Genomic DNA, 21,247 nt, shown 5'->3' on the forward strand with positions numbered 1-21,247 from the left:
TGGTTGATTGAAAAGAAAGAGTTATCCAATGGATCAGCAATGTTTGATCAACTTGAGAAAATTGTCGAGGACTACAACAGAAAAAATGCTAATGTAGGAGGAAAGTGTTTCTTGTAAAGGGTCCAGGGTCATGGTGCTAACCAAAAGCATTTGATATTATCTATATGCACCCCTCTCATGTAATGTATACACACAACTAGGAAGGCTGAAGAGATGACATTTATGGATTCATCATGGAGCCTTGATTGATACAACAATCCAGTTCAAATCATGTGTACTCATCATCCCTGTGGAGCACTACCTCTTGCAGTCTGGGTAACTTCAACTCAATCTCAATCATGCCCGGAATGCTGCTTAAAACAACTGAAAGCAATTCTTCCAAGCCATACTTTTGGAGGAAAGGGTCCTGAAAAGGGACCTGACATTTTCTTGTCTGATGCTGACACTGGGCAGAGGCAAGCTCTGAGAGTCCACTGGAAACAGGCAACACTCCTATAATGCATCAAGCAACGTGGCAGTGGCTAGTGAACTCCAAGTGCACCATTTCAAAAGATGACAGACAAGACCTCATGTCCATAATGTAAGACCTTGTGTCTGCCAAGACACCACGAATTTGAAGAAATCAAGGACCTTCTTGTATCAGACACTATTTTACAGCAATATTCTCTGTATCAAGAATATTTGAACAGAGTTATAGAGAGAAGGAAGGAATGAGCACTTTGTTGCAGAACCTATCTCAGAACAAGAAGTAACAATACAGGCAACTACACAGACTCAATGATCTTTGTTTCAAATGTGTTGTTCTAGGAAGAATGAGAGCTTACAACCTTATTGAGCCATTCTGGTTCATCACTGAAGACCTAGGAATGCACTTCCAAGGAAAGCCTCTCTCCTTGGCTTTTGGTAAGCCACAAAATTTACACCTTGCAGCCTGCTGCAGAACCGCAAACTCTGTTAGTAAAAGTACCATCACCTTGGATGAAAAGAATCCATGCAATTTCCATGTGCCAAGAAGAGATGAAAACACCATGTGGCTTTAAAATTAAGAATCAGCAACATAAACTTTAACATAAACAGCAAAGGAGAGATTCAACCTTCCTATCCATGCTGTTGGAAACAATAAGAATTTCAGTGTTAGCCTGTTTGTAGGCTTCCAACAAAAGGAAATTGAAATTAAGCTGACTTCTATGGAGACCAAGAAAAGGATGAAGAACAGCAAATGTTACTACCCATGCTTGACTCTCTGGAAAGTGAGACCATGGAAACCAATGACAGCATTACTGATGGAGCTTTGCCAAATAATGAAGGCAAATCATCAAAGCTTCAAGAACAAGTTTCCCAAACTTTTTTGTTTAACAAATTTGAGGTCATGTTTCCTTGACGCTGCTGTTTCTGGTATTCCCCAGTGAAATGAACCTGTGGCAAAAAAGGTCACACAAGCAAGGAAAGGCTTGGACATAAATTCAGTAAGCTTAGCTACTGAATTTAGTCTGGTTTCTAAGCTCCTTCAGAAAATGATCCCAAAAAAAAATTGCCAACCAAGACCAGGTTGAGCCTGTGATAAAAGCAGTGTCATGCTGTCTTTCCTGTGGTTATGTACCAAAATGGAAGACTCATGAGTGGACTCTATGATAATACAGTCAGTCTTATAAATTTTTTTCAGCTAGTTCAGAGAAGTTAAGCATTACTGTAAATAAAATGAACCTTAACAATGTAACCTTGTGCAAGTTTCTTGGTGCAAGTCACACCTGTTGTTATTAAAGAAATGCTTGGGATATTCATTGAATAACAATGCTTAGACCAGGTTTGGGAGAGGAGGGTGGGTGGGTGAACCTCTACAACAGTTTTTGTGTCTACTGCACATACAAAGGTAGACACTAAGACAGAAAAAAGTTTGTTGACTTGTTGATATGCAATCACTGATCAATAAGTGATCTGTGATGTTGAGGAGAGTCGGTCAGGCCAATTCCGACTAATCATATGTGAAATTGCAATGAGTGACCCACATGTGCTTAACCCTTTGCGTACCAACTGGCCATATATGGCCAGCTAATCACAACTCCCCTCTCGGAGACCATAAAACGAGATCTAAGGGCCTGGACACGATTATTTCATTCTGTGCCAGATTACATGAAGTTATTTTGCAGTTTTGCTCAATTTTCGCTTAAATTGAGACGAATTTTGAGAGTTTCTTGTAAGTTAAACATTTTCAGCACGGTGATTTAAAAATGGCGGCTCTTAACCCCGATTGCACACTCGATTTTTGCTCCGCAAACTATCAAAGCAATGTGGAAATTCGCTTTGTTGACGAGGATGACTTCCCTCTTATAAACATAATGGAGCATCGAGCCTCTGAAGAAGAATTTTACTCCGATGAATCACAATCCAGCGAACAGGAGTCCAGTGAAGACTCGGCTGATGAGAGCACACAGGAGGTAATTGAGGTCATGGAAAGAGAGTGGTCCAGAGAAATTAAACGAAGAAGAGATATTGACTTTAAAGAAAACCCTGGAATAAATGTAAACACCAGAGATCTTAAATCGTGTTTGGATTTCTTCTCACTTTTCTTTACACCAGAGGTATGACAGTTATTAGTTAGTCTGACCAATTTGTATGCAGAACAGAAAAGAGGCCCGAGGGAAAGTTCTGTATGGTACCCAGTCACTGTGGATGAAATGAAAGCTTGGTTAAGTCTTTGTTTAGATATGGGCCTAGTCACTAAACCAAGTATCAGTTCTTATTTGCATAATTATGCTAATTAGGTGGCTCGTGACGTCACAAAAGTATCATATCCCATAATTTCTCTAACTCATATGAAAGCATATTTTCCTAGCTTTCTAAATATGTATAGGTCTGCAGGTGTCTGTAATAAAGAACAGACTTGGCAAGCATTGTTGTAACTACATGCCTATTTTTGTGTGAAATAAATACCACCCCCCTTGGTATGCAAAGGGTTAATCTGTGTTGCCAAGGAGTCAGTCACATGTTTAATTTCAACCAATCACAAGTGAAATTGCACAAAGGACTCACCTGCATTAGAGTGTGTGGGTTCTGCAAGCTCATGTTTTCGATAAAATCAGTGGACCTGTATCGAAGACATGCACGAACTAATCAGTGACATCCATTCTTCTTACTTACCGTGAGTTAGGCGCAATTATGGAAAACAGCGCCTTTTATATCAAGGACTGGGAGAATGGAACAGTCTTGACAAGTCAATACATGATATGAGGTCACTTAATTTTTAAGCAAGCCTTGAAGAACGCAATTTTTTAACTCATTTTATAATGTAATTTTATTGAACATTTTAACATTGTATTTTAAACTATTTTTAACCTTTCAAATTAAACATTTTTCTTTTTTTTGGCAGGGCCTCACTGAATAACACCTTGGTGATGTGAGCTCCCTGGATAAATAACATTATTATTATTATCAAATCATGAAACCAAAAGGTTCTTCTAGGATATCGTATACAGCACGCTTTAAACTCACCGTTGTTACGTACGCTTTAGAGAAAGGAAATCGAGAGGCAGCACGCCAGTTCCAAGTTGACGAGAAGAATGTTCGAAGGTGGCGCTCACAGCAAGAAAAATTAAAAGGTCTTCATCACGATCAGAGAGCGGCACGGTATTGCCCAGCTAAATTTCCTGAATTGGAGAAAGAACTGAAGGAATGGATTTACGAGAAGAGAAAGGCTGGTATTGGAATTTCCACCACAGTTATTCGTCTGAAAGCAAAATCGATGGCAAAAGCGAGAAACATTGCCGAGAGTGAGTTTAGGGCTTCAGTACACTGGTGTCATCGCTTCATGGACCGACATGACTTGTCGATCCGCCGAAGAACAACAATTTCAGGACAAAACTTGAGAAATTTCAGGCTTTCATCATTGCTGAACGAAAAAAGCACAAATATGAGCTCTCGTTGATTGGAAACCCAGACCAAACCCCGCTTACTTTTGACATGCCTTCAAATTCTACGGTGGACTCAAAAGGAATAAAATCAGTGTCGATCATGACAACTGGTCATGAGAAAGATCGTTTCACAGTTATGCTAGCCTGCCTAGGAGATGGAACGAAGCTTCCCCCCTATGTGGTGTTTAAATGAAAAACTCTGCCAAAAGATTTGGTGCTGCCACGGGGTATCCATGTTCGTGCTCAAGCCAAAGGGTGGATGGACGAATCGCTTGTAAAAGACTGGCTGAACTCCGTCTGGACCAAAGTTGGCGGGCTTCTACGAAAAAGAAATCTCCTTGTGTGGGACTCGTTTAGAGCTCACTTAAGTGACAATGTTAAGCGGGTTTTGAAAAATTCACACACAGATGTGGCCGTAATACCGGGTGGGATGAGAAGTCTTTTACAACCTTTGGACGTCGGTGTCAACAAGCCCTTCAAAGACAATTTAAGACAATACTGGAACGAGTGGATGCTTGCTGGAAACCACACATTCACACCAGCAGGCCGCATTCGAAAACCTGACCTCCACCAGATTTGCCAGTGGATTCTAGACAGCTGGAATGCCATTTCCACAGACACCATCAAACGATCATTTCTCAAATGCTGCATCACGAACGCACTTGATGGCACTGAAGACAACATTCTCTGGGAAGATATGGATGAAAGTGATCCGTTTGCCGACAATGATGGAGCAGAGTCAATTGTAGATGAAGAAGGTGAACTTTTCTATGCTGGTGAAGAGGAAGTTTCCGTCCTGGATGTGAACGAACAAGAATACCGTGACATTTTTGGTGAAAGTGACATTGATGAAGGTGATTTCAATGGATTTTAATTTTGATTGGACAACAATGAAACTTTGTTGTGTAGCTTTTATCGATTGAAAAGTTCATCACGGAATGTATATTAGTTTCATGTAAATATTTTAATAGTTGTTAACAGATTACAACTTGTTTATGATTTTGGCAAACGTGTTTACAAGGGTTATGCTTCACTTTACTAGTGTTTGTACATATAAGGACAGAAACTTGTTCGAAAAAATTATCTTTAATTAAGATTATTTTGTATATAAAATGTTAGTGAATAGACGTTTCAGTTTCTAGTTTGAAAATTTTCACGTTCGTGTAGGAATTATTGCAAAAATAAACTTGACTTGATACACATCAGCTGTTGTTGATTTCAAACTTTGCTTTATTTATCCCAGTACTCGACCTCAACAATTTTTTTTTTCCCATGAAAACCATTGAAAGTTTGGGGTGCGGCCAATACGCGGGTGCGGCCTATCCGCGGGTAAATACGGTATTATTATTATTAGGAAGTACTCTTAACCTTTAGAAAATTTGCCACTGGTGTCGTTCTTCTAGGCGCAGATGCAAGCAATCTTCTCAGCACAGGAGAGTTAGGCAAAAAAAGCACAGAAACCATACTTTAATAGCAAATCCAGAAAAGTAAAACCAGTTTCTGGACCCAGTGACTGAAGATTAAAACATTCAGTTCTGTGGCAAAGAAAGTTGCAGTGAGCAAACAGAAAGACGAGACTGTAACTGTTAATGCTGATTGTGAGCATTTTGGTCGCCTTCTGGTTGCTCCAAGGAATAGGGATATTGATCTCAAAGAAGTTCTTTCTTATGAGCTTTGAAATGTACCAGTCCCACTTGTACATCCTCATGGCAGCCTCAGGAATACGACAAAAAGTACCCAAATACATGTCCTTGAAAACAATGTCACATGTAGATGAAGCCTGCTTTCATCACAACATCCTACAGCACGTCTAATTGATGCGATGGCTCTCATTCAGATGGTTAGATCGGCAAGGTCTGCAACATTTGACTAGTTATTGCAGAAATGCAGAGTGGACCTGATTTTCGACCAGTATAGACATGTCTCCATCAAGGCAAGGGAATGCAGCAAGAGAGGAGAATCAAGCTCATTTGAAATCAACATCGACAGTGGATCCATGCCAATACCGTGGCAATGGTCAAAATCCATCTCAAAACCAAAGAACAAACAAGACTTAGCTGCCTTTCTCTGTGAGTCCTTAAAAATTAACTTACTAGCACATTTAGGCCCTCTCCAGAGGGTCATGAAAATGTGGGACCAAACACTGACACTTTTAATATTGCATAGCATGATTTTTTTAAAAACCCCTTGTGCTCAAAATTATGTTCCAAATTGGGAGATGAAACTACAACAAGTCAGGAATCATTTTGAACTAGACAATGATTTATATGATCCTTTGACTGGAGATAGAGAAGAGTGGATGATACTTTCTGATTTCCATAATTCCAATATCAATTTCAGTTCTGATATTCCTCAACATGACTCAGTTGACTGACATTCGAGCCTCGCTAACTAGACAGATCAGGAGATAGGGGAAATGCCAAATTGGATCAACTAAAAAAAGGCTTTGAACTAGAACATGTAGACAAATAACAGAAAAAACAGAAACTTGCATTGGACAAAGTATGAAATCATTCCAATGCAAACAGTCCAAAAGAACCTCTTTTCTTTATCATAAATGGAGTAGCCAGAAATGGAAAGAGTTGTCTGATAAATGCAACTCCTTCAGAAAAAATGTGTTGTTACTGCAAAAGCATCTTTTAATATCAATGGTAAAACAATCCATTCCTTTTTTAAAATTCCCTGTTACAAATTCACACAAAGATTTGTCTGGTAAAAGCCTTGTCCAGTTACAAGAAAAAGTATTGAATGTAGACTATATCATGATTGATGAGTATTCTATGCCTGGACAATCAATGTTTAGATGGATTGACAGATGCTGTAAGAAAGCTACTGGTTTAAAGCAGCAGTTCTTTGGTCATCAAATATGGCCCACAAGGACAGTTGTGAATGAGACAATGCCTCAGAACTTTAAGGATTCCTACCCTCAAACAAGAGTTATAAAAGATTGCAATGAGCTGTTTACAGAAATGCCAAGCTCTCTAAGATCACAGAGCAAGACATACTCCTATTACCAACACCATAACACTGCCAAGGGATTAGTAGGCATTGCACCATATGGAATGATTACATTTGTTTCTGATCTATATTCAGGAAGAACAAGTGGTAAGGAGGCTACTAAAGATTGTGGAATACTCTCTTTACTTGAAGAGGGTGGCAGCATTATGGTGGATAAGGGATTTGACATTGAGGATGTGCTACCAAAGAAAGTTTCTCTTAATATCCCACCATTTCTTAGGGAGAATGACCATTTGTCCCTGGAGGAGGAAACAGAGACAAGAAGGATTGCAGCACTATGCATACATGTAGAGCGGGCCATTCACAGAATCAAATGCTTTCAAACTTTGAAAAATTAAATTCCCATCATAAATGGCTGCTGACCAAAACAAAATGTGGGTAATTTGTGCATACTTATGTAATTTTTTGCCACCAATCATTGCAGAAAGTGAGTAGAAAAAAAGAGGGAGAGGTAAAATCCCATGAAATGTATGTTACACCAGTACACCTTGGTACGCTCTAATTCCATTGTTTTCTTTTGTCTATTTAACTATCACACTTAAAAGTTAAATTTTGTTTTGCTGGTTTAACAACTTCATTCTAACAACATGTACAGTGCATTCATAGAAAACAATAAAATTTTGTTTTTAGAATGTTCAACATTTTCTATCCTTGAGCTCAAAGGTATCAGAGCAACAAACAGAGACTCGGCCCACCAGTTCCAAAACCGAGACAATTTTCCGACCTTTTCCCTTGGGCTAGAGTTCTTAAATGAGGCAGAAAAAGAGAAAAACAATGGAAAAGGGGACTCAGCATCACGATTCGCTTCATTGTCCAAGGGTGAAATGCAACAAATTTTGATGGAAAGACACTGATAAAACCAAACAAATGACAAACTGGTCTATTTCAACCTTCAAAGGTAAGCTTAAATTTTTCCCTTACAAAATTGTTAAATATGTTTTTACAGTTGTTCTCGGAAATAGTAAAACTCACAGAAAAATTGTCTGCAAAATTTAAAAAAAATTGTTATATAAATATATTGTTTTTGCATAAATGCAAAAAAATGTTGGAGTATCAAAACTTTAAGAAATTTTATTCTATAGTACTAATGGGGCTGGTAGGTTCCCATTACAGGTTTGTATGGGGCAGCTGTGGCTTCCCAGGTAACTCACATGATGCTGTAATTTTCGTTCAACAGACCTCTGGAACTCCATAAAAGAAAGTTTTATTCCAATGATTGGCAAAACTGTGAGGGATGTTACTATCCAGCCTCTCATTGTTGGAGACTCTGCATTTCCCCTTCGTTCTTGGCTATTGAAACCATATACCAATGCTGTATTGACACCTCAGCAGCATTACTTCAACTATCCAGCCCCTCATTGTTGGAGACTGCATTTCCCCTTTGGTCTTGGCTACTGAAACCATATACCAATGCTGCATTGACACCTCAGCAGAATTACTTCAACTATCGCTTGTCTAGAGCGCGCATGGTCACAGAAGCTGCATATGGCCAACTTAAGGAGAGGTGAAGGGTCCTATTCAGGAAAAATGAAAGCAGCCAAGATCAAGCCCACATAACCACTATAGCATGCATGGTGCTTCACAATACTTGTATTATGCAGGGAGATGCCATCTCAAGGAAGCTTGATTTGTCTCTTAATGAAAGTGGTGGAAAGAGGAACAGGGACAAATTGAGAAAGTTGCTGCAGATGGGAGACTGTCTAAGCATAAGGGATGCTACTCGGGAGGCAGCCAGAATCAGAGATACAGTCTGTGAGAAATTATTGCGCGAGAAGCAAACAGGGAAAGTTTTGTAAACCCTAAATAACCCATGATAAGTGTAAGGGAACACTTCCCCTATTCATGCATGTAGTATCCACTTTGCACAAACTTTGAGCAAAATTGCTACCAATCTGCTAGTTTGGCTGAAATAGCAGAGCAGTTGCAAAACATTCAGTCAGTTTTACATGTATTTGATAATGGGGAACTTGTGAGCATCCCTGATACCATGGAAGTGGTGGTAAAGCTTTTGTTTGATCTGATGTAGTTATGCTAGAGTATTTTAAAAAGATACCACAAACCTGTCTATTAAGGTTATTTTTAAATCACAGACTTTTTAACCAGATTGTACAGGACAGGGTTAAGTGATTTTCTTTGGGCCACGAAACAGAAACCATCAGTTTGATACTATTTTGGACAACAACTACTGCAAACTGTTTCAGGGTCTGAAGAAAGTTACTTTCTAGAATTATTTCATAGTCACCTCTTTCATAAATGGCAGGCATTATTACCATCCTTTTGTGTACATGCAAATAAGCCTTCCTGGTCCCGATTTTGAGTGAAAAGTCTAGTATTGTTACACATGTTGAAGAGACTAGGAAGGCTAATTTACATGCGTATAAAAGAATAACAATAGGCCAGCCCCACCATTTAATATAGAAGTCTATCACATTGCATAATAGCCCCACACTCAAAATGATTATAGCATTTTCATGTCTGAGTTTACAGCAAGTTGTTTTGACTGTCAGTGTCTAGGGCACTGATTTTGATGTTCTTTGTTACACTTAGAAGTTGTAAAACATTCTAATCATTGATCATTGAAATATGAGAAATAATATAAAATGTTGATCAAAAACAACCATACTGGTTATAATAATATCACTAGGTGAAGATATACCGTAAAGAGAGAAACAATTCTCTACATTGATCCATTTTCAAAAATGCATTTGCAATATTAAAACTATTGTTTATTTTGAAACTGAGTTGAACTGTTGTTGTTTTCCTCTTTGTATTAATAACTAGGTTCTTTTTTAATGTATGAAACTTTTGATGGAAGGGGAAATTTCCATGGATTGCATCATAGACTTTTTATAGCAGTAACAGTTCCTTCAACCATAGTTAGTAGAGGGGGGACTGGTTAGGAAACCCAGCGAACATCAAAGAGAGATGTCTTTGTTTACGAATTTCTCTATCACGTGACGTTGACCCTGCACAACATTTCAAGATGGCGTCTGTGTAGGAGGGCGATCGATGCGTGAGATTGGAAGTCTATTTATTCTATTTAAAACCGTGTTTTTTGACGCGCTAAGTTTACAGATTCTAGGAAAAGGTTTTCATGATTAGTTATACGTGATGCTGGGTGAAAATTGTGCGGTGTGGGGCTGTGGATCGTGCCGGAGAACAAAAGGTCTTGGTATATTTAAGCTGCCAGCGGCGAAAGATGAGGTTCAAAAGAAGTGGAGGGAAGGTTGGCTTGGCGAGATTACGAAAACTTGCGAGAAGAACTTTGAGTTTCAGAAGCTGATAGAAAATGACCAGGGTGTTCATTAGGCATCGGAGATTGGAGAATTCTCCGCCTACTACGCAGAATTCTCCGGCTAAATTTTGACGGCCTGGAGCTACATATTTCTTATTCAGATGAGGAGCTGTTATGTAGTAGAAAATTATATTTGGCGAAAATGGTGTCTTTTTTTCCAAGAAGATATACACAGAACGCGTTGAACAAATAATTCTTTGTTCACATGTGTGGTCGTTGAAAATTCTTATACCGGTATATTGAAACAGGCATGTCACAGACATTGCACAGTAATGTGTAATTTTAATGTCATGCCGACGTGACTCTACATGCCTAAATAAATAATGACTGAATATATAGATGACCTTATTTAAGACTTATTTAAGTGCCAGCAGTGTTAAGCTAAAAAACTAATTGGGGACACTAAAATAAAAAGAAAGAAAAAATGACTACTGCTTGCGCAGTTTCCAGTCTGCTCGAGCTGTTCATTTTTATCTACATGCGAAAATTATTCTTAAAAAATAAAGTACAAGACGAACAAGTAAAACCGACATAAGTCACAAAAAGAAAACTTGGCCAAAGCTAAGCAGAAAAAAGCGAGCTGCATTCATATGAAAACCAATTTTTGTGATATAAACTGCTTCGCAAGCTGTTTACCGTACAGCATATTATGAGATGAGTATCAAATTACTGCAAAGCAAATGCAAATTTTGTCAATTTCTATAAACCACTTGTGAAAAGAAGCACTATAATTTGCAACTGTAAAGGGACCAAAGATGAAATTTTCATTGATAGTTATCTGCTGCATTCAAGATATCATTTAAACCGAACACACAAGTTTTGTACTGAGAGCAAATTCACGTCTCGCATGCATGTCACCGACAGAGGCGGGAAAAGTTTTCTCACGTCGCATGCTATTTATAGAGTTTATTATTACGGCATGCCTTTGTCCTAAAATTTACCACATGAAAAAAGATTTCTTACTATCTTTCTAGGTTTTCTGTCGGTTTTCTGTCGGAACAAGCAATGGTGGGAAGCGCTCAAAAGTCAGTTCAAACAGCGACAACAACAAAGATGAAGATGAAGAACCGCCAGCTAAACGGAGTCTGAAGTCAACTTCTTCTGAAGCAACTGAGAGGTTTGCTTCTTCCAAAAAATCTTCTGTCAGTTCTGAGGATGTGTACCGTATAATCAACGATGTCTTTACAGAAGACCAAAAGAAAGTGCTGCATCAGTACCACTGCTGCCGCGAAAGAAATTGTTCTAGGCTTTGAACAGACGAAAAACAAAGGTTGTCAAACAAGATTACATTTATCCAGTTTTACAAAGAAGGTAAAATGTGGAGCCATTCCAACTGAAAACATGCCCAAGAAAAGCCACGAGACACCAAAACCTCCCCAGCGACCATCAAGGGAAATTGTTAAAGAGGTACCTTCTTTGGTGGAGAGCAGAAAATATTATAAGGGACTGCCAGATCTATGTAAAAGAGTAAAGTCATTGAAGACCATTAGTGAGTGGACAGTGGAAGAAGGTAGTGACAGGATCATTTTGAGAAAAAAGAAGGATTGTTTTCAGCTGCCCGAATTTGAAGTCATTATTGATGACAGTCTGGGATTTACCATTTTAGTTTATGGATGGTTTTTACCTGAAGACCATCCATTGTACACACAGAAACTGAGGTCTATGCACAATGTGACAGTGTCTGATTTATTACGAGAAATTGAATGTCAGCTTATTTGCCCTGGAGTGCAACCCATTGAATTTAGCGGTCAAATAATTCCACATGTAATCCCAAGAACTGATGACCCCTTGTATTGTGACGATGAGGGTGGTTTTGACTCTTTCCCTAAGAAACAGTTCTGGCGAACAGCTGATTGTAGTCTACTCTGCAACCCAGCATCTCAGCACTGCGATGCTTGCATGGACTATTCACATGCCAGTGATCTCAAAGTAAAAGCAAAGCAAAGGAGGCTGTCCGAACCAGCACACCTCAAAGCACCTGTAGCAAACACAGCACCTGAAAGACTCAAGATTACATTGCAGATGCAAAGGCTGAAATGTTCTGAGCTTGTGCACCAGTTGGAGGAAATGAAGCAGGAAATAAAAAATTCTTCAGTCCTGGTTGATCATGACCTAAGCAATGATCTCACTTCCATAATTGGCGACTGTGCGTCTGGTATGACACCATTCATGAATCTTTTCTGGCAACAACAGAAAAAATTATTGAAAAGCAGTGCAACTGGTGTCAGATATCACCCGATGTTAATACGTTTTTGTTTGTCACTGACTGCTAAGTCTCCATCCTGTTATGAAGAATTGCAAAACAGTAGAAAATTTTACATTTTTTTTCTTAAGCAAAGAAGGGCAAAACCAACCTGTGAAACATCCAGCAAAATGAAACAGCAGTTTGGGTAAAAATTACAATGAAGTTATTAATATTGCTTAAATTATCAACTGATATGTACAATAACCTGATATATCATCATGAAAATAACAGTAAACATTCCTCATGAATTATTCTAGTTTTGCCTCTCTTGAGTTTGCTGGTCACAACTTCTTTGGATTTCTTTCCGAAGAGCCTTGCTTTTAGCTTGCTTTGCTTTAATTTTGAAGTCTTGTATAATATCCTTGGCTAAAGAGAATGAGCGAACCCTGATGTACAAATTTACAATACTGTACAAGGGCATCTTTACTGACATTTTTAGTGGGAACTAGTTCAGCATTTGAGACCATGGTTTGGTAGTTTGCAACCACATCATTATCTGTTAATGACTTCTGAGCTATCCCAGTTATGTCCACAATTTGCATACTACTAGCAGATTTTAAAGTTGACTGTCTGAAATAATGTTCAGACCTGGTAAAGATCTTTTGCGCAGGCTCTGCTATGGACCAGAGACCACCGCGGCTCAGCACGCTTGGAAATTTTGACCTCAAATTGGGCCAAGGAAATGTCCACTAGATTCCAGTCCTTTTAAGGCCAAATTTCGCTCGGCCATTTTCATGGCGACTCAGAGGGACCCGGGGAGTCATCTATTTTGCCTGTTTGCGGGAGACTTGTAATGAAAACAAACGTTTGGCGCTAAAAAATAAAATCTATTCCTTTCAAGCTTTAGTTTGATATCTGATTCATCGACTTTGTCCATATTTCTTGATTTTTGCATTCGTAGTGAACACAGGGCTCCAAAGAACGATCGCAGTTACAAATATAAGTCTTCAGTCGACTTCAAAAACGGAGGTAAATAATGTTAAAGCACTCGTTTTGCTCAAAAAGGAAACGGTAGAACCACAGAAGAGATATTGATCGTTTATAATTTCGAGTTGAGCGGTCATAATTTTGCTTTTATATGTGTAAAAATTTGTAACAAAAATACTCAATTTTAATTGAAAGGAAATAGCCTGTGGCCCATGACCGTGGCGATCGGGCAATGGGAAGTAAGAAGAGAAGAACCCCTCGGAGATCGCTTGCATTTTCGCAGAAGAAACGATTCCCTGTAGCTGAACTAGCTAGAGAAAGGGCTACCCTTCGAAAAGAGTATCTGTCAAAGAGTAAAGAGCTCTCTGCTCTGAGAAAAAAGTTAGAGCGCCTACAAAAAAATGGCGAGAAAATACGAGAATGTGTGGATCAGCTTGAGCTTGAGGTGACCCCGCCAACTCAAAGCCGTGCGACAGCATTTGAAATCTTGCAAAACACTTCTACAAGTAGGAAAAAAAGCCCAACTGAACTCACTGGAGAGGGTAAATTAAATTTACCGAGACGAAGTGCCCACAGAAGGCAATTAGAGACCCTGATTGCTGCTTCAGAGGTGAACGGAGGTTCCGTGGAAGATAGAACTCCTGCTCTTGATGGAATGTTTTCCACTGTTCTCAAATATGGCAAAATGGCTGATATTTCTAAATATTTCGATTCTTCTAAAAAGCTTAAAAGGGCAGCTGCGATGAAAATAAATGCTCAAGCGAAGGAGTACGAGGAAAGCAATGAAAATTTCATCCGTTCCTTATCTCTACTGTATGCAGGGGGGATCATTGGAAAAGTAAAATACCAGCAGGGGAGATCAGCAATGGTTATGAGACATACTGGGAAAAGAACCATGAAAGGTTATCTTTCAAGGGAGAGAATCAAATTTGGCTTTGGAGTTCCCATTCCAAGGCCACTTGCTTACAGTGCTCTCATGCACAAAATTGAAGAAATCAATGTTGGAGAGACCTTGTCAGTGAGAGAAACACTGTGCACTACCTTACCCAGGGATCAACGAGTTGATGGGGTCTACAGAGACTTAGAGACAATGCTAATTATGCTTAGTCAATTTTACTTTGAAACAAATGAATTTAGAAAGGACAATGACAAACTTAATTGGTTTGGTCACAAAGAAGGATCCTTTAAAGTGGCAATTGGGGGGGATGGAGCACCCTTTGGGAAGTGGGATGAGTCAATGTCCTGGTTGGTGAGTTTCTTAAATGTTGGGCCAAGAGTGGCTAGCCCAAATGACAATTTTCTTTTATTTGGTGCCAACTGCAAAGAAGACCACCCATGTGTAGAGCAATTTACTCTGCAATTAACCTCCAAGATTGAAGCAATTGAGAAGAAAACATATACAGTGTCAGAGAAGCAAGTAACCTTCACTTTTGAACTGGTTCCCTCAGACATGAAATTTCTGGCTTTCCTTAATGGGGAACTTAACAATGCTGCCACTTATTTTTCCAGCTTTGCAAATGTATCAAAAGAGGACTGTGTTACACTGAATGGAAAATTTGGGCTAATGAATGATTGCAAGTGGAAACCATGGCCATACAAAGATAGATTAAACATTGCCAAACAGGTAGAAAGTTTTAAGGCAAAGCTTCCCTCCAGCCTTGCAGCCTCAACAAAAAGAACAAAAATCACCAAATTTATTGCCAGTAATAAATCAAGGCAGGAATTTCAGCCACTGATTGGAAAGTTGTGTGATAAAGAGGTTGTAGAGCCCCTTCACCTTAAAAACAATGGGGTACAGCATTTACACACAATGCTATTAAACCTAGCAATTTCTTCAAGTAACCTCCCACAGAAGATCTCCAGCCTATCAGACCTATCCCCATGCTATCCCCAGCATGTGCAATGTCAAGGTACATGAAGGCACTAGAGTGTGATGTAAAAGCTGGACGTTTGAAAAAGCAGCTAGGAAAGTGGATGCTGGAAGATAGGTCTAAGGACAAAGACTTTTCTTACAGACTGACTGGAAAGGACTCAAGACTTATTTTGCATGGGTTTATGTACCTTGTGAATGCCATCAGGGGGGATTCAGTTGATCCCAAATTGCTTATGAAACTTTTGTTCATTGTTTTCATTGCAATGAAGCTCAGAGATTGTGCCTCCATTTTTTCAATGTACCACATTACTCAGCCAGCCATTGATGAACTCAAGGTCTTAGCTCGGGATTACTTCACAGCAGTCACACTCTTCACAGGCACTGTATCAGGGACAGTTTGGAGCATTGGACATTTGGTCCCAGTTCACACCCAGTGGGTATTTGAGAAATATGAAACTGGATTAGGAGTGAACACCATGCAAGGGAGGGAAGCCAAGCATGTTCAAATTGCCAGCTATGCAAGAAACAGCCTTTATAAAGACCGCTGGAATCAGGTATTCAGGCATGATTACATCAGTAAACTTTGGCTCCCTCTCCACCAGCCATCTCTCTTGACATATCATCAATCAAGAGACAGCCTCATCCCCAATCGCATTACCACAGATGCACAACACTTTTGCTCCTGTGGGTTTTCCAAAGGTGAACACGACGACAAATGTTTCTTTTGTGGTCATAAATTCATGGATGAGATCAAGAAGTCTGTTGCGGAGGGAAAGCCTACTAGAGAGTGTTTGAAGTACTTGTCTTAACTTGGTCGTGGCTTAGTCTTACAAGCCTAGTGGCCCATGACTGCCAGAGCTTATCCCAGTTTCCGTAGCATGAAGCAACTATTGTCAGGTTTCCCTGACAGTTTGCTGGTACCCATTTATACTCCTGGGTGGAGAGAAGCACTATGGAGTAAAGTGTCTTGCCCAAGAACACAACACAATGACCTGGCCAGGGCTCGAACCCGGACCTCTGGATCCGGAGTCCAGCGCGCTAACCACTAGGCCACCGTGTCTCCGACTAACTATAAATCGGAGTCAAAACATTGTACCAAAGAAATAACAGAATTGGGATCATGTGTCAGACACTCTCCGGCTACCTCAATTATTTTCATAATAATAACAAATTCTGAGAGCGTGAACCTATTTTAATAACCGGGAAAGAAATTTTATTTTAATACATACATACATACATACATACATACATACATACATACATACATACATACATACATACTTTTATTGATGCTCCCTAGAAAGGGTTTTTCAGCTAAACACAATACAATTACAAATAAAGATTTAAATTTAAATTAATTAAGAATATAAATGTAATTATAACTATAATAAATGTCAAAAATATTCTAAATGTAACGAATATTCTAAATGTACAGTGTTGTTAGTAAATCTGCTTAATAGTTTCCTTAAGAGAATAATTTTTATTGTTAGGGGTCTGCCAGAGACTGTTCCCCTTTTCTATATTTTAATTCCACTGAGGGCATTGCAACAATAACATATAAGACAATTAATGTACCCACAATTGTGTTAGAAGTGTATAAAATCATAAATATAACATCTATTACATATATGTTGTTGTCTCGACTCGATTACAATTTAAGAATGTACCACTGCATCCAATCAATACTGGAAAAACAAACTGCTCCTGTTTCAATGCTGAATGATGCCAAATGCATTCCAGTACCCGTAATGGAAATTAAATTGTAAAATTTCCTCTTTAAACTTGTATCTCATAATTCCATTCTTCCTGTCGTCAACAATAAGTTTTACCACCCCTTTTCCAGCTCCTAGCTCCTTTGTAAATGCTTCGCAGTCCTCAAATTTATTGAACAAAGCACACAGTCTTCTCATATTTGTGAATGTTATTGTCACTGAACCGGGTTTCTCCGAAACATCTACACCATAACTTGTGCGATTTACGATCCCTTTGTTTAATAGACTGAACACTTCCTGCGGCATCGGAACATCGAAACAGATCACCCAAGGATGGATTTTACTCATCCGTGGAGTAAGGCGTGTATTAATTCCATTCTTAGCTATTATCATTGTTCGTTCCAACATTGGATATACATGACTGATTTCATGCTCGTGTCGATAGCGAAGGGGACCATATTTTCCTTTCACAACAGCTTCGGCCAGTTTCTCTAGTGCGTTAAATGTCTCATCTAGATCTTTCAACTTGTGAACATTTGAAATCTGGCGTTCGAATTTCGATTTCTGCCGCTTTAATGCTCCTTTGATCCCATTAAAAAGTTCTTCTTGGTCAGGCTCACTTTGGGACGCCATTTTGATTTGTTTGTGTACATGGGCCCAGACCCTGCCCGGCCGAAAGAGTTTGGCCCAATTTGAGGTCAAAATTTCCAAGCGTGAGTGTGGAAACCAGCTTTTGGGAATCACTGCCCTCCTCCAATTTTCCAGCCTTGAGTATAGCCATTGCCTGCTGACTTTCACTTGAAGACATTTTTGCACACTTTTTGTGAAGATTGTGCAATACGTATCCTCCCAAATACTGCAACCCGGCTGTCTCTTTGTCTGATAAGACTGTTTTAGATGGATGGACACTGTTGTCAGGAGATGACTTTGCATGCTTGCCATGTGCTACCATGTTGTCGGCCACTTTAATTGCTAGCAATGTAGCTGCATTTCTGGATAACCCTCTGAAAAAGGTTGTAGATTTCAATGGAACCTGAGAATAATATTTTCCATAAAACTTTTCAGTGTTTCCATTTTTCAAGTATCCATCATATAGTGTTTTAAACACACAAAATACCTCAGTTTCATTGGGCTGTTTATATTCATAGTGCTTAAATTCCTTCCGCAAGTCAACACTGAATACTTTGTTTTCTTTAACTTTTTGCAAGGCATCATTAACAATTTCAGCAAGAATGCTAGGTGTCAGAGACACTGGTTGGGGCTGATCATTGTGTTTGGCATTTCTGTGTCTTTGGTATCCTCCACTGGACTTGTATTTTTTACCACAGTCACTACATATAATTTCCGTCGATTGAACCTACAATGGCACAGGAAAACAATAAACAAGGATAGGCTACTGTAAAGTGTTTAGATAAAACAGCATTGCCTGATGTGAAATATCACGAGTTCGTTTGGATATTAAGACATTCATTACAAACAACGCTGTAATAACTAAGTTTTGCAACAGCTGTTCATAGACATAGGCTAGCATGAGTTCTTTCAGTCTCTTCCTTTGCTAGAACATTTATTTCGAAAGAATCCATGTCTATAGAATTATTCATACGGATAAACAAGACAAACTCATGAGTGTCCTCATGAGCAACTTATAGGATAAGATTTTACTATGATGCAGCTGAAAAAGCAGATATTTTTGTAATTCCACACTCACATCGCTTACTAAGCTTTCAAACTGTCCATCTAAGTCTTCGTCTTCTTCCAGGATATCCATGATAGCATCAAAGTCTTCTCCAAAGACATAAAGATTGCTCCTTCGGCCCGCCATCTTGTTTTGCCGTGTGCAGGGTCAGTGTCATGTGACGGGTCAGTTCAATATCTGAGAGGCCGCTATTGTTTTAGCCTTTGAAGTTTACCGAGTTTCCTAACCAGTCCCCCCTCTACTAACTATGCTTCAACTAACCTAATTCACAAGCTTCCTGCAAAACATTAACTATTGATTTCACATGTTTCTTTCTTTTTTTTTAAACATTTATAATAACAACAATGACAGAGCAATAATTTCATTAGACAAATGTACAAAAAAAGTAATGAACATCACAGTCCAGTATAGTCCCTGTCGTCTAGTCCCATTTGGGTTAGGGTAGGAGGCTCCAAATGACTATTCAGACATCCTCGGACCTGGATGACTTAGGGGACCTTGTGCGGCATTATGCAAGCTTGGGTAATAGCCAAGATTTCCACTGTATGGGTTGTGTTCATTTCCAGAATAAGGTGTGCTATTAAGGCTGGCATTAGGTCTGCGGCTGAGCAAAAGCTGAAACAATCTAAGCTCATGCTCTCGGGATTTTTTTCATTTCTTCTTTCATGAATGATATCAGTTCTTTGGTGTGGTCGTTTTGAACAGCCTCTCTTACAAGGGTCAATACCTCTGTTGTTGCTAAATCCAGTCTCTCTTTAGACAACTGCTTTCTTTTTGTTTTTATTGGAACAAATAGTTCTTTTTCCTTGACACTGTCATCCGAGATTTCCACAGACAAATCACTAGGTGAAATTGAAGCTAAGGGCTCTAGTGCCAAATCGGCCTAGCAAGATTCCCTTGTCTTCACCACTTCAAAGAGAGTGGTGAACCACTTGAATAATCCTAGATCTTCTTGAAATCGTTTGATTCCAGTTGCAGATTTTTGTGTCAGAACTGCCTGCTTACACAAAGGGACACATTTTTTGAACTTGCTTCGCAATTGATTCACAGAGAAATAGAAGTGTTCACCTCTAGCAGAAGCTCTGCCTTTAACTTCTTTCAAAATTTCTCCATACAGCTCTCCATTTCTCTGATTCTTTGTATTTGTGAAAATAAGTTTCTTTTTATATGAGCTGTTATTCTCAATGATATCGATGAGATCATCAAGTGCCCATGGACACCACTTGGCTTTCGACCTGGTTTCTTTTTCTTTTGTCAATTGGCTTTTTTCATGAAAAGTTTGAGAGATGTATCCAAGTCTCCACCCTCTTCAGCCTCTTCATCTTCTTCATCCACTTCTACCTCGTCATCATCATTGTCTGGTGTAGCCATTCTATTCCTACCAATGGAAAAACAATAACATACATTATATTATTGCCATCCGCCACAAAATAAGCATGATGATAAGTCCTACAAATTTTTATCTTGTCCACTAAATAAACAATCGTATCAGTGCTGTCCTAGTATGTCATCAAAATTTGTTTTAACATTCTTTCACAAACTTTTGTAGTTGACTACTTGGCTTGTTTGTTATTGATAGGAAACAGGTTCTTAAAGATCACAAGAACAATAACAACTCTCAAACATGGCAGTAGAAATATTAAATTATGGCATCATCAGTATCTCGGTTCCATAATTGAAACTAAACATGTGGTTGTGTTGTTTTCATACTGACCTTTTCGTTGTATCTTCTTCGATGGATTTCCTTTTTTTAGTAGACCGTTCTTCCTGCTTTGCAAGATCTCAATCTTTGTGGGATTCATCAGAATCATATTTACCTGCGACCTTTTCGCTCTCTTCCATAACTTTTCGGAAACATGGCTCACAATGTGCGACTTAAGTGCCCGCCTTCCAGCCCTTCACAGTTTCATCATTCTCGAACACAGAACAGGGAATACAAAAGTATTCCTGGCATCTTAAACAAGTATATTTTATATTGTTAAAACAAGAGGAGCAACATTGTTCTTCTTTACCCGCCATTTTCTCAAATTTAGTCTTCTGCGCATGGCAACTACGTAAAAACAAGCAGGATTGTGGGAAAAAATTATTAATTTAATGGTGCATAATGTATGCATAATGTATGCATAATGTATGCATTTGGTTCGGCACATGTAAAGATCGACGTATGAATCAAAGTCAATCTTTTCCCGTTCTATTCGACAAGCTCAGTCAAATAGAACGGCAGATCGACCCAAATAAAAAACTGTCGATCCCCATTGATTCATACGTCTAACTTCACATGTGCCAAACTTAATTATTAGGTTCGGCACATGTAAAGTTTGACGTTTGAACCGGGCTTAAGTTATGGATCCTCATTTTCCTACTTCTTTTTATGACTGATGTGCTATGTGCTTGGGCCATATGGCAGTGGAAAAAACTTGGTCCATTGCTTCATATAAGAAATAACTCATAACAACGTCATCTTTTCTCACTACATGAAATCATTAAATATGCTAATTATGCTCATTATTTTATTGATCTTACAGTGCTATCCTAGGCCCAGTTGTTCGAAGGCCAATAAGCACTAACCCAAG

General features: G+C 39.0%; 1 protein-coding gene and 4 pseudogenes across 1 annotated transcript; 3 read left to right on the forward strand and 2 right to left on the reverse strand.

Annotated features, from left to right (window-relative positions):
* The first annotated feature begins 6,670 nt into the window (after positions 1-6,670).
* Positions 6,671-7,264, forward strand: LOC136284166 (uncharacterized). The gene has a single exon (XM_066173992.1). The coding sequence runs from the start codon at positions 6,671-6,673 to the stop codon at positions 7,262-7,264; it is 594 nt and encodes a 197-aa protein (XP_066030089.1).
* A 704-nt stretch (positions 7,265-7,968) lies between these two features.
* LOC136284167 (uncharacterized) lies at positions 7,969-11,474 on the forward strand (annotated as a pseudogene).
* A 1,245-nt stretch (positions 11,475-12,719) lies between these two features.
* Positions 12,720-18,896, reverse strand: LOC131793257 (uncharacterized; annotated as a pseudogene).
* On the forward strand, positions 13,626-16,075 carry LOC136284437 (uncharacterized; annotated as a pseudogene).
* Positions 18,897-19,133: 237 nt separating the features above from the next.
* On the reverse strand, positions 19,134-20,693 carry LOC131782927 (uncharacterized; annotated as a pseudogene).
* Between the last annotated feature and the right edge of the window lie 554 nt (positions 20,694-21,247).

Source organism: Pocillopora verrucosa, chromosome 11, assembly GCF_036669915.1.
Source record: "Pocillopora verrucosa isolate sample1 chromosome 11, ASM3666991v2, whole genome shotgun sequence".
Classification (NCBI taxonomy): domain Eukaryota; kingdom Metazoa; phylum Cnidaria; class Anthozoa; order Scleractinia; family Pocilloporidae; genus Pocillopora; species Pocillopora verrucosa.